The following is a 23856-nucleotide window of genomic DNA, read 5'->3' as shown; positions in this document are numbered from 1 at the left end:
GTAAGATAACTGACTGCGCGAGAGCAATTCAGTTTATCGCCGTTTTGTTCCGACAATGTTTTGCGAGTCTTCTAAAATCGATCTTTCAGTGAAAGAACCACTACTCTGCTCGTTTTTCATTACGCACACACACCTTTGTAAAATATTACAAATATATTTATTTAATCTGTATTCCAGCTCCTCCGAATATTAAATTAAAACACATTTTATTAAGACACATTAGTTGATAATGCGTTTTCGCCGATATACATTTACATGCGAATAATGTAACACCATATGCGAATGTGATAATTACTTTAACATCGCCGTAGGGTAATTTGTGGGATCAGTTGATAATTTTAAATAACTAATATATATACTTAACGTCAATCACGCACCCGAACACAAGAAACGAATCCTGTCCTTCGTTATCGGTTTGTCACAGTGACATGGTATATGTAAGCGTATGAGATAATCGCGTATGTATTTGATTACCCATGTTTGTACTGCAATGTTGAAAATAAACATTTTTTGAGATTAACAACACCCCGAATTCTCGTATCGTCCAGGATCAAAGTTTCGTCCCTTTGTAAAGGATAAAATTTACAAAATAAAAATAATAATATTTTTTCGTGCGAGTAATCGGTGGAACAAGAATTATATTCGCGCACAAGGGATTTGTTTGCTGCACAGATAAAAAATTTATTGTTTTCCTACAGGAATGCCGTTGACTGATAAAAGTAACAGTAACCATCGTTCCCCCTTTTCCCTTTTTAGCAGACGGATTCTATTTTAAGGTGGAATACCCAAGGTCTTTCTCACTAGCTTTTGCGCTATCCTCTCGAATTCCTTGCGATCTTCCCTCCACATCTTGGCGGCATCCACATTCGCGCCGCTCTCGTCGTTTGGCTCGGCCAGCATACTTACTACGCTCAACAGTATCTTCTCCACGCTCTGCACCGGGCTCCACCTTTCCGCGCTGCTTTCGTAACCCATCGGATCGTCACCAGGCGCGTGCAGTATGCTTATGCAGACTCTTCCATCTGCGTAGACTAGACGAAAGGAGAAAAGATGCGATTTCAATTGACAAAGTAATCGACAGAAATCTCAATGTTGCTACACAACTAATAATTTTTGATAACCGAAATACATCTTATCTCATATGCTTGATAATAGCGATATCTTACTGTTGGGATGAAACATCTCGCAGGTGAACTGCATCTTCGGAGGGCTCAATGGATAATCCGGAGGGAAAATTAACTTCGCTGGAAATATGCCACCTTCAAAGCACGTCCCCTCTGGCCCGCTAAAAATTCCACCAAATAATATTGAAAAATTTGTGAGAGAGCCTACATAAGCGCTGTTTATTCAGCATTAAATATGAATGTTTAACTAATCAATGCGCGAAGAACAGTAAGATAAGAAAACTATGTACGACGTGGGCAGAGAAGTCGACAGTGGAAGTTTCCTGGAAAGGAAAGAACGAGGGAAGACCTACGTGATGAGGGCCTCCCATTCGAAGAAGTTCTCCTCGTTAATCGGGCCGGCGATGATGCCTTCCGGCGGGTTCAAGGTTAGCTCTGCAAGATCGTCATAGTGCGGGCATTACTGACTCCGCGGAGCAAAAATCTTCCTCGCCGCGATCAACGGCGCGGAAGATCAGAAAGTCACGATTCTCACGTTTGTACTCTGCCATCAGTCGTCTGAGCGCCGAACCAGCCATCGTTCTGATCATGCGGGTGATCCGTCAGCGTCAGAGTCGTTGCGACTCGCGAGACGTCCAGGTCGACGGGCGGCTTCCCCCGCCGCGAGGTCCCACCCCCCTCAAGGCTGAACCCGGAGAGCGGCCGCGGCGGCCAGGATCGTCGGAATCAATTCGATGACCCTGAGAACGACCTTTTCTCCACAATTCAACTCCACTCCACCGTGTAGATCTGAATCAGCTGTTTTCTCCTAACCTAAAACCCACAGTTGCGCCGCGCATGCGCCGCTCTCCCCACCGCGCGCCTGCCACGTGACGCCGCGAAGCCGCGTTCCGAAACGCCGCTCCCGCGTGCCGCCGCTCTAGGGATTTTCGCGAGAAACGAGATTTGGCAGCAGCCGCGGCAGTCTCGCGCTCCCATTCGTCCGTTCGTTCCGCGCCGACCGAACCTGAAACGCCTACGCTGCACGGCCAATGACGAGGCGAGGTTAAACGGCATCGATTTCCAGAGAAAACAGCACTCCGCGGAACGTCCGAAAGGCTAAAATCAAAATGACGGCGAGTTTACGGACTTGTTTAAGGGCATCCTGAATTTTTACAGTGACAACATTGTTCCAGGAAGAACTCGTATGTATCGTATGTTCCGCGAAACGTCCGTACGATAATTACGCGACGTTATTTCCGGCGTCGTCGCGAACGGTTCTCCGCGGTCTCGGTCTCGCGTAATTACGGAAACGTGAAAGGACGAGGCGAAACGAGAGAGAGAAAAGGCAATTCGACGGTATATCAACACCGCGGCGAGAACGTTCATTTCGCGTTCGCCAAAGTTCGACAAAGCTGCGCGCTCGATCGAACCGAGAGATATCCGTCGCGATGACGTCGATGCCTCCTCGAGAATCGCGTCGGTGATGGTTAACGACGTTTGTACGACCGTGGTTACGACGACACCGGAGTAGCCAGTCGTGATATCATCGATAAGTGACGGTCTGACGTTTTCGACTTTGAAGGTTATTAATTGACGAATCGTTTCAGCGACTTTGACAGGCCTGTGTTGTGCACCCGACTTCTCAACAACATCTTAAGGAGCTGAGCATGGCTTCGGCGATACTGCAGGTAAGCCGTTTGACAACAATGCGTTTGTATTTGGAAGTGAGACGGGCAACAGAATTACTGAGCAATCGATGATTTTGCAGAAGGCCATAGATCTTGTGACAAAGGCCACGGAGGAGGATCGTAATAAGAACTACGAGGAGGCCCTCAGATTGTACGAGCATGGCGTCGAATACTTTCTGCACGCTATCAAATGTACGTCCAGTAAAGAGCTTTTAATATTTAGTATTAAGTGAACATTAAACGTACAACAACCGGACACAAAGCATTTAATCATTTGAGCCTTTCAAGATTAAGTTAAACATTGTAGTATCGCGAACTTAACGGAAATAATTTATTGCTTGCTTAACGAAACAAATTATATACGAATTGTATTAGAATCAAGAGCCATATGATCCAAGCTTAGATCTTTGACAGCCTTATATTAGTTTCTGTGTATATACATATATATATATATATATATATATATATATATATACATATATTTTTCCAACTTATTCCATTGTATTTTAAATTAGCATAATTAGCTTGACGATGGATTTCAGACGAGACACAGGGAGACAAGGTGAAGGAGAGCATACGAGCGAAATGTATGCAGTATTTAGAGAGAGCAGAAAAATTAAAGGAGTACTTGAAGAAGAACAAGAAAAAGCCAGTCAAGGCTGGAGCAGATAATGCCAAGAGCGAGGATAAGAAGAGCGACAGTGGTGACAGTGACACCGACAGCGACCCTGAAAAGAAGAAGCTGCAGAGTAAATTAGAAGGCATTATAATGAATGAAAACACAAATGTTCACTGGAGCGATGTGATTGGTCTCGATGGAGCCATAGAGGCTTTGAAGGAAGCTGTTATTCTACCCATGCACTTTCCTTATCTCTTTACCGGGAGACGCATACCTTGGAAAGGTATTCTGTTATTCGGAGTAAGTAATTTGTAGTACGGCAAATTTTTGACTATGTACATTTTTGGCAATGAAATATATTCTCATATTTTTAATTCGCCGTTTAGCCACCAGGAACTGGTAAATCATATTTAGCAAAAGCAGTAGCGACGGAAGCTAATCAAGCTACCTTCTTCGCCGCGTCATCGTCGGATCTAGTAAGCAAGTGGTTAGGAGAGTCGGAGAAGCTTGTGAAAAATCTGTTCGAATTAGCGCGACAAAAGGAACGTAGCATAATATTTATCGATGAAATAGACTCGCTCTGTTCGTCGCGTTCCGACAACGAGTCAGAGTCCGCGAGGAGGATAAAAACAGAATTTCTAGTTCAAATGCAAGGTACGTTTTTGAATTGTTAAATATCTATCTCGCGCTCTGGCTTTTGCCAGAGCGATCACGAATCCAGTTGGACTAATGCTTTTACATATGTACAACAGGTGTAGGGACCCATAATGAGAATATACTCGTGCTGGGGGCCACCAACATACCTTGGGTCTTGGATTCTGCGATCAGACGAAGATTCGAAAAGAGAATTTACATTCCGTTGCCCGAAAAACAGGCGCGCGCCGCTATGTTCAAGCTCCACTTGGGCACTACAGCACATTGTTTGACGGAGGAAGACTTTAAGATATTGGCGGCTTCTACCGACGGTTATTCGGGAGCCGATATAAGCATTATTGTACGGGATGCCCTGATGCAGCCGATCCGACAAGTGCAAATGGCTACACACTTTAAGCGCGTTAAAGGACCGTTGCCGAGGGATCCTTCCGTTATCGTCGACGATTTACTTACCCCGTGCTCCCCTGGCGATCCGGCTGCCATAGAAATGAATTGGATGGAAGTCGATGGTGAAAAATTGTTCGAGCCACCAGTTACCATGGTAAGGTTCACAGATGTCCCTCCTACTTCTCTTCTTGTATACAAGAAGGATATACTTTAATATCTGATATATATATTATTACACATTATAGAAAGACATGATGAAATCGCTAGCAACGACCCGTCCTACAGTGAATGAAGAAGATTTGGCAAAGTTAGAGAAATTTAAGGAAGATTTCGGTCAAGAGGGTTGAGAGGCTCTTGAAATCTCTCGCAATTAAGTTAATGGATTTATAATTCAACAAATATTTTTAGTTATACATGCTTGCCTTATTCCTCTTACGATAACACGCTTGATAATATCTGTATAAATACGTTATATTCTCTCTCGGAAACGAGCTTTTGTCCCTCGTCTCCTTATTTAGATCTCTACTTTCTTTCTTTTTTTTTTCCTTAAGCGCAACAGCGAATGCAATCCGGTATCGTAAGCTTATCGCTTATTTACTTAGCAAAAATGATATATAACTTATAAAATAAACCATATATTTTGAGATAAAAAATTCTTCGACTTTTATCAGGCAGTCAGACAAGAGGTAGATAATTTTTTATCATAAAGTGCAAAGTAGGAAAAGTGTTGGTGATACATTTACGAGGTATATGGCAAACTTTGTGTTTAATGCGTCGCTATATATAATCGCTAAGTGATAAGTACCTAACAAATTAATTGTAAATCATAGATTTTATATAGTTACTTCCTAATCACCTTTGACTATAGTTTTAAACACTCTTGCGTATTCTGTTATCCGATTGTCTCGATTCGAGTGGGCTTAACGCGGGATCGTTCACGGAGTCGAAAACGAGTCGCGCTGTCAGCCAATTTAAAATTTAAACAGAATACGCTAACCGAAATCGACGGAGTAACAAGGGTTATGTAACATACTACATACATACTACATAACATATTATAGATATTCAGAGTACTGTTTTCATGTAAATTGTTTTTATTGTTAACTAAATAAATAACAAGCTGTATACTGATATACACCAGTATTGAAAAATAGGTGGAGATATTGCGACAGCATTTACGGAGGGCAATGTCTTAGAAATTCCGAATCCATGTAGACGACCGTTATGGTGATGTCGTCGCGGAATATCCGCACGACTTCGCTCGGCAGGGTCAACAATTGCGACAATTTGGCATGGTCTATCCCGTATTCCGTGCCGCCTAGAGCGTTCCTCAGCAAGTGCGTCGCCGCGTTGCCGTCGAGGGGCTTCTTCTTCAGGCCCTCCTTGCGTTGCAGCAACATCTCATTTATGTCCGACAATTTCATATTTTTACGAGGTAATCTCAGTGGGTTGAGCGTGACCTTGCCGCTCATGTGCTCGCCTACCAGGCGCACAGCTTGCAACGGTGAAATCAGGTCCCACAGTCCGTCGCTGGCTAATATGAGAAATTTGTCCCTCGGCGTCAGCCTATGGTATCTGACCTCCGGATTGGCCGTTAGATAGGGCGGCGTGTGATAATTCGCTGGAATCGCCGTCTCGCCGAGGAACGGCACCACGACCCTCTTCATAACATTTTTACTCCACTTGTAGCGGAAATCACCTAGTGAGCGAAGCGGCGCCAATTGCCCGAGCAGTCTTTCCATTTTAATCACAGTCGATCTCTCGTTCGGTGGATGCTCCGACAAGATCCTCCCCACTTCCGCACGGTTATCCGCGTTGTGCTCTACCGACATCATCTTCGCCGACCATCCATCGCTTTCTAAACGAAACAGGGCTCATCAGTACGTTTATCTTTTTAATATCGGATAAAAAATAATATGACGAAACAACGACGAACCTGAGAGCACTCCCAAGACGACCCTACAGTCGCCAACGCCGGCGACGTGAAGATGAGGGCCGTCTATATGCGCCACAGCGGCTACCGTACCCGACATTGCGACAGCGAGAGTTCTCGCAGCATCTTTCTTACTTAATTGCAACAAAGCCTCGGTCGATAAATCGTTATCTAGTCTGAGAAATGCACTTTCCAAGGCCTTTTCCATTTGAAATTCCTTCCTGGTATCTGAATGCACCAAGTCTCTCACGAAACTTAAGAAGCTCGTTTGATAAAGATCTCTGATCTCGGCTACAAATTCTACCTTATCGTTGAAGGTTTCGAGCAAGTTCAAACTTCTGTCAGTGCCGACAGAATTCAAGTATTGCTCCAGCAATTTTGGCGGTAACAGGGATGCAGATATATAATGAAACAGTCTTTTCGACACCACTTGTGCGCAGGCACCACCACCGTGGCCATCAAAAACACCCATTAACATACCTACAAATAAATAAAAAATTAGAAACATAATTGAAGACTATCCAAATCTTATATTTAAGATAGTCTCAATTTTATCTTCAGATGCTGTACGACTAATTTCATTAGCTACAAAGTATCTGATGGACTTGAGACAATCCTTATATACAAGATCTGACTATGAATGCTGGCCTACGATGCGTTTGAGGCATAAAAGCAAGAAATCCTGTGAATGTCAATGCCTGATATCCAAATCACATCTGTATAATTAGTATTATCTTTCACTTTAATGGCTGAGCGGCCGTTAAAGCCAATGATTTCAAAGATTAGCTATTAGTTTCGCTTCTGTACCTTTAGTTAACAAACATTGAGCCTCAGATCTCGTATCTTCTATAGGATTATTAGACGCCAATTGATTAGAGTCGTAATATTTCACGGAACCCGATCCAGAAAACTCTTTGGTGTACTCGTTGGCTTGCAAGACACTTGTTACCTATAACCAGACAACTACGATGGTACACACGATGTATAGGTGGAGCAAGAGATCGAATAAACGTTGATTTAAATGTACCTCCTGCGGCGTGAGCCGCGGTAGTGCCATATACAATCGTTGGAAGCACTTGTTGCCACAGGACTCGCTCGTCCTGGCGTGCACATGTCGGAAACCTTTGACGAAGTCATAGCTGATCTTTTGCAAGACCATCCTATCCCTGGAATAGGTCGCCGCGCTTCCGGTCACCCGTTCCTCGTGCTAATATTCCTCCTCTCCTCCACTTTTCCAGCACATTTTCGACCTCTTATAGGTTAGATACGCAAAGTAAACGCGGGTAGCAGCGCGTTTCTTGAATTTGATATCGTGCAAGGACTCTGCACCCCTAATATATTGCGATTTACGTAATACAGAGACGATTCTCTCTCCTCCGGGGTTAATCGACGTGCCTAAAGACCACTAAAGACTCGTAAGATAAAATGTTAGCTTGGACGTATGCGACATTAAGCTGCCGCTTTACGATATATCTTCTTCTTGTGTTTGTTGGCACGCTTTACGATATGTGATGGCAGCGTGCGCAAAATCAGCAGTAAAGTAGTAAACACGTGCGAGACCTTCGGCGTTTATCATACGAGAATGGACATACAAAACATCACATGACCCATGCGCGCCGCGAACCTCGACCCCCGCGGCGGTCGTTGCCTAGTGTTGCGGTTGCCAACAGTTGCGAGAAAGAAAGAAAAAGTATTTTTAAAAAAGCTAGACAATAGGTAAATTTTATTAATTAAAAAAAAAAATATGCAGTAGGACGTTTTTATTCTTAATTCTTCTATTTTTAACTATGTAGTCAATCAGGTGATGACATTTAAACTTAACTTCTCCTCTTGCTTGTTGATCTGCCATTTGTATTTGGATAGCCAATCAAATTGCCGCTTTTTCGTAAAAGCTGCAATTTGATTGGCTGAGTATCTTTCGGGCCGAAAAGTAATCAAAATACTCAACCACAAAGCACATAATTGGCCGCGTTCAGCAGACACAACTGTTGAGTTCGTCTTATCAACACTCTGCGTTGATTGGTTGGTTCTAAAAGTAAGAGCCAATCACGTTCGACTGTTACTCAGCAGCTTGGTCTGCTGAACGCGCTTATTAACAATTCTTTTTTCAAAATTTGAAAATTAGGCCTTTCTCCAACGCCTACTATTTAATATCGTTTTAAGTGCAGGGGGTCGATTGTGTATCTTGAAACGAGGTGAAAATTACAAAAGTGAACAGATTTTACTAGATTTCGACAAATGAAATCGTAGATACACTAGTGAATTTCCTCACTTTTGTAATTTTCACCTCATTTCAAGATACACAATCGACCCCCAGGAATTTTTGAGAATTTCAAGCAACACGAACAAATCTCTTTCCATATCGCGACGGCGCGTTGGAAATCGTGCCTGAGAGACTCCGACCGTCAAATTTCCCTAGCATTTAACGTCGCACAATTGGCGCGACTGCACTCGATCGTCGGGCGTTTAAAATTCAAAACTCAACGTAACGCCAAACGGCTCTCCCTCCGCGTGCATCGTTGCGGTGACGAGCGTTCGCTGGTTCGCGTCGATTTTGACACGGTTCTCCTCGTCTCCTCCGCTTTCGCGATCTAAAAAGGATCAGGAGTTTGCCCCCCCCACGAGTTCCGCGCACGAGTTGAAACAGCGACTCAACGGGGGACAGACGAAAACGCCAGAATAAAAAGGTCTCCGTGGCAGCGGCGAGACGACGGGGCGATGTCGGAACGATGTGAGAACAACGTAAGTGACGTGTGTTCCTTTGCTCTCTGAAACTTGCGCTCTAGAAGCTATGACGCTGTGAGGCTCGCGGAAAAACAGGTAAAAACTCGTAGCGATCGTAGATCTACTAACGATGGTTTTCAACAAGAAGGATCTGGGCAAGGCGTTCTCGCCGAGCAAAGCCAAGAGAGCGGCGATCAAGAGGCGGTTGTCGCCCGGCGGTACGGTCAAGCCGAGCACGAGCGGCTCCACGATGAAGAGCGAGGAGACCTCCGAGATATCGATCAAGGTGATCGTGCGGGTACGCCCGCCCAACGAGCGGGAGCTGCAGGACAACAGCAGGACGATCATCGAGGTGGTGGACGACAAGATGCTGATATTCGACCCGAAGGAACAGGCGACGCCCTTCTTCTTCCACAATGTGGCGCAGAAGGGTAGGGACATGCTGAAGAAGCAGAACAAGCAGCTGCAGTTTATCTTTGACAGGGTCTTCGACTCGACGTCCGCCAACACCGACGTGTTCGAGGGTAGCACCAAGAGCGTAATCAGCAGCCTTCTGGACGGCTACAATTGCTCGGTGTTCGCCTACGGCGCCACTGGCGCCGGCAAGACTCACACCATGCTGGGAAACAGAGAGGACCCCGGTATCACGTACCGAACCGTGGCGGAGCTGTTCTCCGAGATCGAGAATCAGAGCAAGCATCGCGAATTCAACTTGGGCGTGTCCTATCTGGAGATATACAACGAGAATGTGCAGGACTTGTTGCACAAGTCTGGCCAGTTGCATCTGAGAGAGGACGGCAGATGCGGAGTCGTGGTCGCCGGTTTAGAACCGATCGCTATTCAGAATGCGGACGAATTGCTGTCGCTGTTGGCGGAGGGTAACAAGAATCGCACTCAGCATCCGACGGACGCGAACAAGGAGAGCAGCAGGAGCCATGCAGTTTTTCAAGTGTACATCAAGATAATCAACAAGCTGGACAGCCAGGTGCAGCGAGTCAAGCTGTCTATGATTGACTTGGCGGGATCGGAAAGAGCCTCGGCTACTGGATGCAAAGGTGTTAGGTTTAAGGAAGGCGCTAACATCAACAAATCCTTATTGGCCCTTGGCAACTGCATAAATAATCTAGCAGACGGTATAAAACACATTCCATATAGGGACTCCAAACTTACGAGGCTACTGAAAGATTCGCTCGGTGGTAACTGTCATACTGTCATGATAGCCAATATCGCTCCTTCCAGCCTCACCTACGAAGATACGTATAATACTTTGAGATACGCGAATCGGGCGAAGAAGATCAAATCGTACGCCAAGAAGAACGTGTCCTGCGAGATGCACGTCGCTGGCTATATCAAGATAGTGGAGGAACAGAAGAAGGAGATAGATATTTTGAAGTCGAAATTGGCAGCTTTTGAGAATGGAACGGTGCAACCGGTCGAGAGCAAGCCGAATGTCGTCATGCTGGAGACGTACAACAAGATGATAAAATTGCACGAGAAGAAGAAGGATTTGATAGAAAGGATGCTGGCTCTGGAGAGCTCCGATAAGATTTTAGCGTGTAGGATACTCTACAAGAGGGATGCGGACGAGAGGCTGCACAATCTAACAGCAGCCAGCGACGCCCTGTCGCTCGAGGAACAAAACGCCAGCGGAAAGTCGCGCATCAACAAATCTCTACATTACTTCCAACGGCAGAGAGAGTCACTTAAAGCGCAGATGCAAGAGACGTGGCAGGAATTGTGCTCGGTCGAGACGGAGATACAGGAAGCGAAAGCTAAGCCGCTCGACGAGAATCTGCAGAGCAAACTGTCTCTGGAAATCTCCAAGATCGAGAGATGCTGGATTCCCGTTATGCAACAGCATATGAAGAAGCTCAGCAGTCTCATGCAGTGCGAGAGGCAGTCGATTAACACCATAACGAAAAATATGAGCAGCACGTTGCAGAATTACTACAACATGGTGAAGGGCTACGGCACGATGACCGATAAGATGCAGCTGGAGTTCAAAGAGCTGATAAAGTTGCTCGAGGGTTTTCGAAATATCAAATGGTCCGATTCGGATGAGACGAGCAAAGCGGACGATTTCAACATGTTTACGTGTCTGAGCACGGCCGGGATCGATCCGTTGAATAATTCGATGCCAGCAGTCGCCGCAGCGATACCGGAGATGGACGACGAAGAGCACAATGTTTGCAACATGAACATCTTGAACTCCACCTTCAGCGCGAATGAAAATATCGACACCAATATCTCCGACATAGCCGACGAAAGCAGTAGTTGCGAGAGTAAACCCGCGCTGATGGACGAATCTGCGCCAGGGACTCAACGGGAAACAAGTGCTACGAAGAACGTAATCAGGAAACGTGTATTATCTGACAAGAACAGCGAGCACAGCAGCACACCTTCCAAGCAGACGAAGAGACTAGGAACGAATAACAAGACTGTTGTACAGAATACTGGTCGAGTGGATAAGGAGAACAAACAGAGGCCTATACAAATGAGTGCAAAGAGTATCGCCATTCTAAATAGATTGAAGAGCGATACGTCGTCTAATTTTTCGTCTCTCTCCCGGCACAACAATATCAACGAGAAAACGGACGTGGCGCTTAAGGCGATACGTAATAAAGAGAGGCGCGGACTAATGACGACCCATCCGTATCAAAAGTCAACGATTGGAAAAAAGTAAGTAACAGAATATTTAGCATGGTCCAAATTCTTTTCGACATCTTTATGAGAATAGGCCTGTTTATTTTAGCTGAACTTCTTGCACAGTTGATCTTTTCTCTTTTTCTTTCCAACGTGAAAAGAGGAAAAATCAACCGTGCAAGAAGTTCAGCTAAAACGAACAGGCCTAATATTAAGGATTTATCTGTATTATATCCGTACATATCATTCCCTTTTTCTATTATAGACCCAATACAGCTCCACCGTCTACTAGAGTTCCATGGTAATATTAGACAAAAATTTGGTACCTGGACGCAAGATTGAAGAGATGGTGGCCTTACGAACATTGCGTTAAGTAATAAGACTTTTGACAAGATTTTTTTAATAGATACAAGATTTTAAATATAATAAATATTGACTATACGTGCTTAAAGAGGTAAAGTCAAGGATTCTAATAAAATAACTCCTTTTTATGTTATCTATGTATGTTTTTTTTAGCTTAATGCAAGAAAAGATATATATATATATATACATGTAATTGTGCAAGCAATATTTCTCTCTTTCTCTGTGTATGTTTAGAAAATGAAAATGACAAATTTCAAAATTGCTAGCTATATCGTGTATTTTTGTACGATGTAATATCTTTTTAAAGGATTTATTCAAGACTGACGAAACGGTACGGACAAAGTGCGCTCAACAGTCGTGCGTAAACTTCAGTTTATTATTGTCTTCGGAAATTACATTATTTAATAATTTAATTTATGCAAAACTCCGTGTAATCTCCGTTGCCAAAGAAAAAGAAAGAGAGAGAGAGAGAGTGCATTTATATTCTTAAAATGCTCCAAAATGTACTAAACTTATGTTTAAAGATTTACGTCACATAAGTAAAAATTAATACAAAAGTTGAATTGTTAGATTTTATATGTACTGACAACAAGTGTTCTGCTGTGGGGAATGTCGACTAATTGTATGTATCCTTAAGGAGAGAATAAATTATTTACGGAAATTTTCCTAGAGATCGCTCGTAGATTGCAAAACAACATTGTTCTAATGCACGTAAAAAGTCGAGTGATTATTTTTTCTCCAAGTCCTCATTGAGATTTTCCTGGAAAGCACCACGTTCATTATACTCTTGTTGTTTGTCACTCAGCTATCATTCAACTTTGGAATACTCACGTATTCCTGCAAGGCGTACGACACGTGTTTCGGGATCTCCGGCACTCTCAAGTCCGATTGCCGGCCGCTAACTATCGTCGGCAGCATTGATCTCGAACGTTCAAAAAGCGTGGCGAATGATTGCAGTAGAAATGCCAAAAACGCCAGTGACGCCAGCACGGTGATGGGATCAAAAGCGCTGAAATGTTACGTCATTCATCACTATCGACGAATATTGCAACGGTAGGAAAGGCAAGAGGATCTGATACGATTATTTAAACAAAAAAAAAAAAAAATACTTACTGGTGATAATAAGCTGGTAACGTGGTGCCGAATCCACCGTAGTAACTGCGTTGAATCTGTTGCTTGTGTACATTCGGAAAATTCGGGTAAAATGGAAATGATATACTCCTCGGCTCCTTCTTGTACGTATCCGGTAAGTAACACATGGGCGGATTACTGCAAGACGGCGCTTCGCTTATGGTCCTTTCCAGTCTCGTTGTCTGCATCTCGCATCGAACAATGTCGAACACACCGAGGAGCAACGTAATCTTCAACATTTTTATATTTGACCGGCTATTCGAACTTTTTATATCGGGGGCGCGTTGCGGTACACAGAAGAGAGATCCTCAGCGCATTTTAAGAGCTATCGTTGAAATGCGCTGATCCAAAAGTTACTGATCGTTAATGTTGCGCGATATTTCGTCGTTGAAACTTTTACCTTACATCGCGAAGTTAAGGCGACTCGACATGCTCGACGAATATATATACCAAAAAGAGGAGACGATAACGAGCGTTTCCAGTTGACTCTTCGTACGCTCCAATTGTCACCATTTTATTCAAATTGTATAAATTCGAATACTGTTACGAACAGCATAATCTCGCTATATTGGCATGTTAGTCGTGACAGGTAACGAGCGTAAAATTGTACACGGCAAATTGAGCTTTCAAGTAGGGCACCGCTTACGGAAATCACGGGGAAAATAGATAACGCCGATTAAAAACGATTAAATCGCAGCTCGTGACGCAGTTAAATTTTATACTCAAGATTCGACTTTATTATCGCATTTAAGATTTAACAAATTTTTAACAGCTTCCTTGTACTTGTTGACCGAGTATTGATCTTCGCCGTTGTTTATAAGATCTGAAACGGCAATTTTGTATTCCGTTGCGTGCGGAATGGTCTCGTAGTCATAATCGGTCGGCGGTTCCGGCCACTTGTACAGCGTCACTAAGCTCGTACGGCTCTGGCTGATGTCCCAGTCGAAGTACTCCATGTCTGCCAGCGACTTCTCGGCCTCCCACGGTTCTACCCTCTGCAAGTAAGATCTCGCGTCACTCGCCAAGCTCGTAAATCACGTGCGATTACCTGAATTATCAGTTTATTCACATAATCGAGCTATCACTTACCCAAGATTCGTGATACACCGCCGTGAGGAGGTACCGTGCGTATTCCAAGTTTTGCTTCCTGGTCGGACATCTATCAGCCGTGATTGTTATCACATCGGTTTCCGGATTGTACTTGTTTCCCAGTAATCGCAGCAGCTTATCCTTGGCATGGGTATCTAAGTGAAGAGAGGACAGCCTTGCTCGCAGACTCACGATCCGAGCGAGCGGATCCCTTATGGTAGGCGAGGAGTAGCAGTAGTCGGACGTGATGAGCTCAACGGGGAAGTGTCTCGCGCATTTCTCCTCGGTCTCCAGACCGGCGGGCCACTCGGTGCAGAACCGCTTCAGCGCCTCGCAATGCCGTCGTATCGCCGGCGGGGTGAGATGCAAGAAGTTGGGTATCTTCAAGAGCTCGGCGTTGGCGTACTTGTCGGGCGGCGTGCCCTTCTCCACGTACCCCTGGCGCAACGGGAGCGGCACTGTGGCTGGGTGGAAGGTTCGCGCGCCCGGCCAGACCGACGGCCAGTCCTGGTCGACGGGCATCACCTTCGTCCTGGGCGGTGGGACATTCATCCGTTGCGACTTACGCTTCTGCTGCGCTACCTTCTTGTACCCCGGATAGAGTTCCAGTACTCGAAATTCTGAAAACGAAGACACGTATGTACTCATCTGTCGCGCGATAGATTGATGAACACCAGTAACCGATACCTACGTTCCGATCCGCTCGTCTCCGAGGAGTACGCCGCGAGTAGCCTCGACGCTTTCGGCAAACCTTGCGCGAGGCTCGCCTCGAGTCCACGTTTCAACGACAACATCTTCATGCACTTCGTATTACTTTACAGCGAAAACATAATCGCCAATTCTGTTTTGAAGAATCCAACTTCGTCCAACCTAACCTAACTCTGATCCAATATAACCTAAAACGTCAAAGGTCTGTTTGTGTTGTCTGCACTTCTTGCACTTGGACATGACACGTTTGTTTTCCTATTGGTTAAACGACGAAACCGTCAAACGTGATTGGCCAAAAACAAGAATGGCCGCGTTCAGCAGAGCACAACTGGTTTGGACGATCCGCCGCTCGATTTTACGGCGCGCTGTCATCGCTCCGCAATACTCCGCATTCCTGGAATATCTCTCGTATTCGTGGGAACGATGATCGAGCAATACTACTTTTGAGGTTGTTTGAGGTTGGAGAAGCGGACACTTCTTTGACACATCGAGGCCTCATGACATAATGACGGGGAACGTCGATTCGCTCGCGGTTTAGTCATGCCCGTCGCGGGGATCTCGCTGTGAAAGGGGCAACCCGCAAAATCATGTGCGACAATATAAGGGGCAACCCGTTCGCCGGGCTGTTCTCCACGGATAACGATGCCGTCTCGTTCTCCTCGGAGCATAGCGCCGTCGGCGACGGCGCCGACGACGCGAGTTACGCGGAACGGTCGTCGGGCGCGAGCAAGGACGAGCCCGGGATCCCGGTCGGGAACGCGACCGAGACCGCGGATCTCGACGACAAGTTCGACCGACTCATGGCACATGTGTTCGGTCTGACGTTGCGCCGCGCGCAAGACTCTCTGGTGTTCGTCGACGCCGACTCGATCGAGCACGCCGTCTTCGAGCGCCTGATGCTGCCGGATCCCAAACCCAAGGCGCGAGACGTCGACAGCCACGTCGTGCAGACGCAGGTTATAACCTACCTCTACGAGTGCTACTGCCGTTTGAAGCGCTATCAGATGAACGGTGTCGAGGACACCGTGAGAAACGCCTGTCAAATCGTACTGCGAAACGCCAACACGGCCTTGCAGGAGCCGGATTTGTTTCAGTATCAGGAGGTAGTGGACCTTAACACTTATGATTGAGTGATTTCATGATGGAATAGTTTCTAAGTAGTTTCTAAGAGTGCCAAATTTTTTTTTTTATATTGGGTCTGTTTCCTATTGCTGAACTGGCTGTGCTTTTTCAGAGTCTATCTTTTCTACTCCACATTGGAAGGGAAAAGATAAACTCTGAACTAGTGCGGTCGGTTCAGCAATAGAATACAGAGCCATAGTAAGCGAGATGTACATAATACCTGATGTTAACTGTTGTGCGTTATTTTTAGATTCATAGCCAATTTGTTGCTTTATTTATGAATGACGTTACGTCAGAGTCAGAATTATCGTCGTTCGTTAGTGGCATAGTGGAAGAACTGATAGCGGTGAATCGAGAAAGCGACGTAGAGGACGTAGTTACAAAGTCGTTCTCTCCAGTCCTCGATATTATCCATAAGGAAGCAGTTCAGAGCAATCTCTTTACCTTTTGCAAACAGTGGTTCGCTCTCCTGAATACATTTTCCACCATTGATCCACTGGCAAAGCTAATAATTCGCCACAGCACACCAAAGAATAATCAGGGCTGCGGGTATTCGGACACATTACTGGGCGCGCTCTTCAGCATAAGCTGTTTGCCGAAAACGTCCAAAGATCCGTACGATCTTTTCGACAAACCTCTACGGCAAGTACGGCAATTTTTCCTATTAATCAAGTAGTTTCTTAAGCTGTGCGATTCGCTTTATACATTGTCCAAATATCACAGCCGAATACGATTATGGAGGAGACCATACCGGTAGCCATGGGCAGTCTGAGCGAGGCCCTGCACAAGGTCTTTCACTCCTTGTTGAAATGTTCGACTGAGCTTCGCCATTTGACTTTGCAATGGCTGGGTAACTGCCTCCATGCGAATGCAAATAGAGGAAAACTTTGGAACTCTCACATGGAGATGGGATTGCTGGGAGTACTGTGCGTGTCGGATGGTTTCATGTTGAACATAGGCAATGTACTGTTACGCCTCTGTCAACCATTTTGCGCTAAATTGAACGACGCCAAAGTACCGAAGATCGATCCCACATACTGTAGTGCGGAGGTTGGTTTTTCAAGAATTTAAGAAACATGGACACGGTACTTGTGTGCAATTAGTCTCCCAGATGCTAGTTGAAATGCGTCTGAGTAAATGAATGCTTCGGACACAACGAAACTGACACATATACGTACAAACATATGCAGTAAATAAATAAGTTTCGATTAGCATTTATTTTAACAATTTATTTGCATTTTTAGGCAAAGGACGAAGCCGAGAGTCTACAACGTGGTATACATATGAAAGGATTGAGCTCCGAGACATGTTTAATACCAACCCCAGAAGGGGAAAGTCGGCCAATGGCAGATTCATTCGGATTTATAACAGAATGCTTTTTCCTAACGCATCGTGCATTAGATCTTGGTTACAGAGTTATTCTGGACAAGTTTTTAAAGTAAGCTAATGATTGATCTTATAATTTTCTGTCAACTGCTCAACGTTGCTTAAACATTACTTTCAATTCTACAGAACAAATCAAGATTTGGCCAGGATACAAAGAGCTTACAACGATGCTCGAACTGGTGGCAGTTCAGAGGTGCTCGAACTCATAACGCAACGAATGGAGACCGAAATGACAAAGTATATAAAGCACATTAATGCACGCACTGTTTTAATTTTGTTCATATTTTTATCATGATTATGCATATATTATGATTATAGGCCGGTATTTATAGTCGGATCTTATATTTAAGACCGTCTTAAGTACGATCTTGAGATATATTAGGTGCTTTCCATTTACATCAAAACTTAGATAATTCTCACTTGTGATTCTCAATTAATGAATAATAAAGACAGAATGACATCACAAGTGAGAATTATCTTAGTTTTGATGTAAATGGAAAGCAACTATTATGGACCAGTCACAGAGCCGTATTAGCATCTTAAGACTACTTAAGACAATCTTGAAATATAAAATAAGATCCGATTATGAATACGGGATATTGTATCTTATTTTAAATTGTATTTTAAGGTATATAAAAAGAAAAATCATTTCTTTCTAGGTATCTAACACTTAAAGCGAGTCTACTGGTGCCGAAAATGTTGGAACACTTGGCGAAATTTCACGCAATGACGGCATTTTGGTTGACACAAGTCAATTTACACATTGTAACCGAAGAGGACAAACAAAATTTTGCGCCGAAACAATATACACCTGTTACATTCCCGTTATCAGAAACTGTTCCAATTACGCTAAGGTATGTCAAATATACATATATCAAATCGCAATGGACACGGAATAACAACGGAATTAATGTAAAAATTGACATCTCCTGAATCCAGATGCATTCCTGAGTTCGTAGTGGAGAATACTATTGGATTCTTGTGTTTCTTACGTCGGTTAAGTCCAAACACGTTCGAGGAGCAGGGTCCGAGTTTTCTGAATCCTATCTTGACGGAGGTAAGTCAAGGTAGAACGAGCTGTACTCTCATCGCGATCGTTAAAGTTATACGTGGTTTCCTTCAGATTATAGTTTTGATGGAGTCCCAGCATCGTCTGTACAATCCACATCTGCGCGCGCGTTTAGCCGAGAGCCTGGAGGCACTTTTACCGACCGCAGACGAGAACGTTGCTCCAGCAACACCAAACCTAGGAACATTCCATAGGGAACAGCTGTTTCTCACTCATCCGTACAGACAGCAAGTGAGTAAAGTACTGCTTAGGGCTCGTTGTCAAAAGATGCAAGCATAGCTGATTATTCCTGACGTGCTGTTCCATTTATGAACAGATAATTGTCAACTTGCTGTATGTGTTTGTAAGTATTGAGGTGACCGGGCAAAGTGTACAATTTGAACAAAAGTTCAACTACCGTCGTCCAATGTACATTGTTATGGATTATTTATGGAAACTTGCCGAGCATCGTAATAACTTTATGTAAGCAGAATTTATCAAATCCAATTTGCTGTTCTTGTTTGATATCTAATATTCGACACCTGACAGATAAAGCATCTTATATAATTGTAATGTATCAGTACGTTAGCTCAAGAAGCAGAAAGCAACATGGAAGCGGTTCAACCACCTTTGTTTCTGCGTTTCATTAATCTGTTGATGAACGATGCTGTATTTCTCTTAGACGAAGCCTTATCAAATATGGCACAGTTGAGACAAATGCTACAAGCTAGGTATTTAAAAAAATAACGTCATATGAGAGATTATTATTTTCTATTATATGTGTGTATGTGTGTGTCATATTTCTTAAATGAGACACTTCTATGAAACACTTTATAATAAATTTGTATTAAGTCGCTTTATTTTCGAACACAAGGGAAAGCGGAGAATGGAATAAATTGCCACCGAACGAACGCGAGCAACAGGCGGCGTATCTTCAGCATATTGGTATGATTGCTCGCTTTGACAATATTCTGGGTAGAAAAACTATACAGGCGATAAAAATGTTGACTACCGAAATAAAGTCGATCTTCTGCCATCCAACCATGGTGGACCGTATCGCTTCCATGCTCAATTATTTATTACTGCAATTGGTAGGACCGAATAAAAAGAATCTTAAGGTAATTTTTAGAATCTGTAAATATTACAATAATCGATAAAAATTATGCTATTGCAATCTCATCTATCTGAAATTTAGGTAAACGATCAAAAGGAATATGCATTCAATCCTGCAAATTTGGTGTTAAATATATGCGAGATCTATATTAATCTGAGTAAAAGTGAAAGCTTTACACTCGCCGTGTCTCAAGACGGACGTTCTTATAGTCCAGAACTGTTTGAACTGGCGGACAATGTGCTCGGTAAGAGATTTTCTATTTTTTTCCCCCCCCCCTAAAAGGCAGCCGGAAGAATCTAAAAAAACCGTGTGTATATCGTAGTTCGTATCGGTGGTGTGGGAATCTTGGGCGATCTGGATCAATTTGCCAAGAGCGTGGAAGAAGCTGCAAATCAAAAGCGAGAGGAAGATGAGATTTTAACAGGCGTTCCCGACGAATTTCTAGATCCAATTATGTCGACTGTTATGACGGATCCTGTTGTTTTGCCATCGTCAAAAATAACTCTCGATCGTCAGACTATAGCAAGGTATACTGGCACACGAATTATATACAAATACTTTTTAACTTGTATACCGCAATATAAAATTTTATAAATGTACTTCAGGCATTTGCTAAGCGACCAAACTGATCCTTTTAATCGATCTCCACTTACTATGGATATGGTGAAACCGAATGTTGAACTTCAACAGAAGATACAAGATTGGATCTCACAGAAAAAACTGGAGAAAGCGTTAAGAACTGATGCGTAATTTGTCGTTAATTGTACCACGATGGAGCAATGTTGAAATTTACATACGTAATTTCTAAGACAAATTGTACGTAATCAAAAATGCACAACGACAACCCTACGATTGCTAAAGTTCGGATTCGTGGCGATCATCGTTTAGAATCCATGAAACGAAAAATGCGTATTTTATCGCATTTTATCGCGTTGTTTCATCGAGATTTTTACCGCTCGCTGACGTTCGATTCGCCTACAACGGCAAATAACAAAAAAAAGCAATTTTGTATACATACTTTGCAATGTAATTATGTACAGGGTTATAAACAAGTATAGAGAATATACAGTTATACATCGTAATAGTTATTGATTAATAAAATGTTATATACATAGGTGGCATATGATTTTAGGAATCACTGCATCAAAAAGGTAATTGTATATTTCATGTACCGTGTAGAATAAAGTGTGTTATTTATGAACATTGTTTACAATTTTCAAGACTGTGCCGGCATTAATTACTGTAGTTGCATTTTTATTTCATCCGTTAATAATAACCAATCCTTTTTGTTCAAGCAGATTTAATTTTTTTTTACATTTTGACTAAATATATAAAACTATATATAAAACATTTTGACTAAAATAACGAAACTTCGTTTTCATAAAAAATATTACATATCTATAAACATTTTATGAGATCATCAAAGTTTGTGACGAACCATTGCGCGCGTGACTTTACGTTTTCCCTAACTACATTTCCACCGAATCCTGCAATAAAAAAATATATTTGTAGTAATAATAAACGCTTTGATTTGCAGTACAACTTCCATCATTATTTTAACATGAGATGGAATGTTTAGAGACAATTCCTCAAGTGAATATACACACCTATAAATGCATCCGCTGGTGGTGAGGCTTCTAAATCTGTTGAGCCGTCGCCGACATGTACGACGATTTTAAAGCCTTTTTCTTTTTTTATAAGACGTATTACTTCTCCTTTGCCGCCGCTCTTAGAAGTCGGCTGAGACTCGTCGAACCCAGCGTATTCCCCTATGACATATTTTGCATATGCATGAATGTGCATTGTACGTTTCAGGCTATAAATATGTAAATTCCTAAATGTACAGAAAGCTATAAAAATATACTTTGATGCAACCACTTACCCGTGAAATAAAATTTTAATCTGTTGGCATAAATATTCTCAGGTGGGATGTTGAGCTCCGCAGCGATCGGTGTGATGAGACAGCGGAAACCGCCGGAAACGAGAAACACTTCCTTCCCACGAGCTTGTAAAGCGGACACCAAGTCTCTAAAAAATACATTTTGACAATTTTTAAAGATAACGATACACAAGCAAACCCGCGCTCGTTCGTTCCTGTATCCTGAAACATGAACATCTTACTTGATGCCAGTGGTAAATTTTGGTTGATGCGTATTCAGGAACTCTCTCACTTGCGTCAGACTTGGATTTATGATCCCCAGTCTTACAGATAATGATTGCTGAAACGTCATATCACCTTGCATAGCCCGCTTCGTTCTGGAAAATAAAAATGTATTACGACGATTTTTGCGTCGGTGAAAGCGTGTGAAATCCAACAATCCGTATCGCGAGCAAAGTCAAATCGAAACATACAACTTAGTGATCTCCTCTCCCTTCCCACAGAATTTGGCGAGCTCGTCGATAGCTTCTTCGGTTATAACGGTGGAATCCACATCGAACGTTACAGCGTCCGCAGTTTTCCATGTGTTCTTTATATTCTCCAGGCTTGTCATCTAGAAAATACATAACAAAATGTTAGTAAACAAATAAAAAAAAAATTAAAAAAAGATGGAAATTAAAAACGAAAGAAGTAAAAAACAGCTCCGTATTGTTTTTATCACTTTCAGAATGGTCAATCTGTAATTTGAGAAAAGGAAACGAGAAGACAGGATTGTATTTTTCATAGCGGACGATACGAAATTTCCGCCAGAATGTGTCTCGTACCACTCGTCCCGCGTGACTGCACATCCGGAGCAATTCCGGCAGCTCGATGTTTTTCTCACGTGATGTCACAGTGACACGTGTCTTGTGACGTCGGTGACGTCGTTCGTTATCGACGATTGACAATTGCGTATGCGCCAATTGCGACACGCGCGGCTGCCGCGAGTGCCTCGACGAGATAGCAATGACCAGCAATGACTGCCAATGACCGATTATTACTCTTGCGTCATCCGGCAAAAAGCGAAAGATCACGCGTGATTACGCGGGCACATGAACGAACTATTCGCGTACACTGCGTACAGTGTGCACGGAACACGATCCATCTTACTACCAGAGAAATGCAACAAGACACAAAGAGACCTGCTGAAATAAATTAACAAGAGGATAAATAGAAAGTAGAGAAAGTATTCCTAAGGAATTCTTAAATCTCATCACTATAGAGAAGTGGTTTTAGAGTTGAAATGTTTCGATAGAAGCGGAAGTAGCTGTTCATTAACGATTTAGAGTACACATATTAAATCTTTGATATTTGAAACGGGATCGTCTCCTCGTTTAAATTCCAAGCCAAGCGATAAAAAATCGAGGCTGGATTTTACTCGAGGGGCCGCCAGCCACGTGGAGCTAATATATATATATATAGGAGCTAATATATATAGATATAGATATATACACATATATATATATATAGGAATGAGGCAGATCTCGCGAAGAGTGAGAATTACCTTGTCGACGCCGCGAGATCGGCAAGCGCAACGGACGTCAACGGCGAACTAGCTCGAGTCAGCTGGGTGCCACTGTACTGCAGAAGGAAGTGGAAGCTCCGTGGTGTCTATCACGCGATCGTAAACGTGTTTCGTAAGCCGCGTCTCGTAATCACGGGTAATTGCTCAGCTGGGGGGCCGCTCGAGCTCGTTAAACCGTTGTTTTTCTCGCGTTTGCGTTCTCTCCTCAATACGGTCGAGATTCGCTTGCATTTCGACGATAAGATTACGGCCGCTTAGGTTAATCCGCTGATCCGTCTTATCTGATAGCATCGCGCGATCGGGCCTCGCTCTTATTACCGGACTCGGATTTTAAATGCCCCTGTAAGATCCGTCTCTCTCGTAACTTCTGTAAAATATAGCAAAACGGATATGGCGAGCTCTTCTTGGAAGAGAAAAAAATAACAATAATATAGAAGCACGTCAGACAGATGGGATAGGCAGCTTGAAATCTCGTCCTTCACGCTGTTTACGAGTTAACCTCATCCAATTTGAACCGTATGCGATCGTAGTATGTACGTAAGAATTTGTAGATTTAATATTTTGCAAATTGCAGATTCAATATTTGCAAAAATAAACGACGCAGGTGTTTGTTAAGAAAGCGCCATGTCGTAAGCATGCGGTAACCTAGCAACCGGGGATGATCGTAACTTTCTTTATTATCGATAATTATCGATCGC

At 43.3% G+C, this 23856-nt stretch overlaps 8 protein-coding genes across 10 annotated transcripts; 3 read left to right on the top strand and 5 right to left on the bottom strand.

Annotated features, from left to right (window-relative positions):
* Positions 1–189: 189 nt before the first annotated feature.
* Ubc7 (ubiquitin conjugating enzyme 7) lies at positions 190–1962 on the bottom strand. Of its 2 annotated transcripts, XM_071700563.1 has the most exons (4): positions 1660–1962; positions 1478–1559; positions 1167–1285; positions 190–1031 (listed from the first exon to the last, which is right to left on the bottom strand). In XM_071700563.1, the coding sequence occupies exons 1-4, from the start codon at positions 1712–1714 to the stop codon at positions 772–774; spliced, it is 516 nt and encodes a 171-aa protein (XP_071556664.1). In that variant the 5' UTR covers positions 1715–1962; the 3' UTR covers positions 190–771. The 2 variants fall into 2 exon arrangements, with proteins under 2 accessions (XP_071556664.1, XP_071556665.1); XM_071700564.1 differs by lacking the exon at positions 1660–1962 and having other exon boundaries at positions 1415–1556.
* A 188-nt stretch (positions 1963–2150) lies between these two features.
* Positions 2151–5587, top strand: Vps4 (vacuolar protein sorting 4). The gene is made up of 7 exons (XM_071700561.1): positions 2151–2308; positions 2714–2794; positions 2875–2986; positions 3337–3713; positions 3800–4067; positions 4166–4608; positions 4700–5587. The coding sequence occupies exons 2-7, from the start codon at positions 2774–2776 to the stop codon at positions 4799–4801; spliced, it is 1323 nt and encodes a 440-aa protein (XP_071556662.1). The 5' UTR covers positions 2151–2308; positions 2714–2773; the 3' UTR covers positions 4802–5587.
* Pdp (pyruvate dehydrogenase [acetyl-transferring]-phosphatase 1-like protein, mitochondrial) lies at positions 5526–8014 on the bottom strand. Its single transcript, XM_071700560.1, has 4 exons — positions 7415–8014; positions 7195–7336; positions 6391–6867; positions 5526–6312 (listed from the first exon to the last, which is right to left on the bottom strand). Exons 1-4 carry the CDS (start codon positions 7544–7546, stop codon positions 5630–5632), a joined length of 1434 nt encoding a protein of 477 aa, XP_071556661.1. The 5' UTR covers positions 7547–8014; the 3' UTR covers positions 5526–5629.
* Positions 8015–8856: 842 nt separating this feature from the next.
* Positions 8857–12788, top strand: LOC139769459 (kinesin-like protein KIF18A). Its single transcript, XM_071700554.1, has 3 exons — positions 8857–9129; positions 9260–11790; positions 12020–12788. Exons 1-3 carry the CDS (start codon positions 9106–9108, stop codon positions 12057–12059), a joined length of 2595 nt encoding a protein of 864 aa, XP_071556655.1. The 5' UTR covers positions 8857–9105; the 3' UTR covers positions 12060–12788.
* On the bottom strand, positions 12476–13952 carry LOC139769463 (uncharacterized). Its single transcript, XM_071700558.1, has 3 exons — positions 13231–13952; positions 12949–13126; positions 12476–12877 (listed from the first exon to the last, which is right to left on the bottom strand). Exons 1-3 carry the CDS (start codon positions 13485–13487, stop codon positions 12845–12847), a joined length of 468 nt encoding a protein of 155 aa, XP_071556659.1. The 5' UTR covers positions 13488–13952; the 3' UTR covers positions 12476–12844.
* Positions 13953–13957: 5 nt separating this feature from the next.
* Mrps35 (mitochondrial ribosomal protein S35) lies at positions 13958–15231 on the bottom strand. The gene is made up of 3 exons (XM_071700555.1): positions 15029–15231; positions 14338–14957; positions 13958–14243 (listed from the first exon to the last, which is right to left on the bottom strand). Exons 1-3 carry the CDS (start codon positions 15135–15137, stop codon positions 13971–13973), a joined length of 1002 nt encoding a protein of 333 aa, XP_071556656.1. The 5' UTR covers positions 15138–15231; the 3' UTR covers positions 13958–13970.
* A 225-nt stretch (positions 15232–15456) lies between these two features.
* On the top strand, positions 15457–20916 carry Ube4a (Ubiquitination factor E4A). Its single transcript, XM_071700552.1, has 14 exons — positions 15457–16148; positions 16418–16813; positions 16891–17217; positions 17412–17605; positions 17680–17790; positions 18213–18407; positions 18493–18610; positions 18677–18853; positions 18939–19084; positions 19183–19332; positions 19476–19719; positions 19797–19959; positions 20038–20242; positions 20321–20916. The coding sequence occupies exons 1-14, from the start codon at positions 15633–15635 to the stop codon at positions 20463–20465; spliced, it is 3087 nt and encodes a 1028-aa protein (XP_071556653.1). The 5' UTR covers positions 15457–15632; the 3' UTR covers positions 20466–20916.
* On the bottom strand, positions 20780–23661 carry Aay (phosphoserine phosphatase). 2 transcript variants are annotated; one of them, XM_071700556.1, is made up of 6 exons: positions 23138–23661; positions 22068–22207; positions 21837–21971; positions 21598–21743; positions 21323–21484; positions 20780–21202 (listed from the first exon to the last, which is right to left on the bottom strand). In XM_071700556.1, exons 2-6 carry the CDS (start codon positions 22205–22207, stop codon positions 21114–21116), a joined length of 672 nt encoding a protein of 223 aa, XP_071556657.1. In that variant the 5' UTR covers positions 23138–23661; the 3' UTR covers positions 20780–21113. The 2 variants fall into 2 exon arrangements, with proteins under 2 accessions (XP_071556657.1, XP_071556658.1); XM_071700557.1 differs by lacking the exon at positions 23138–23661 and adding an exon at positions 22419–22572.
* Positions 23662–23856: the final 195 nt, after the last annotated feature.

Source organism: Temnothorax nylanderi, unplaced genomic scaffold, assembly GCF_030848795.1.
Source record: "Temnothorax nylanderi isolate EJ_2023f unplaced genomic scaffold, tnyl_v1.0 TNYL_tig0022_pilon, whole genome shotgun sequence".
NCBI classification, from domain to species: Eukaryota; Metazoa; Arthropoda; class Insecta; order Hymenoptera; family Formicidae; genus Temnothorax; species Temnothorax nylanderi.
The sequence above is the reverse complement of the archived record's forward strand: the minus strand, read 5'-3'. Positions and strand labels throughout refer to the sequence as shown.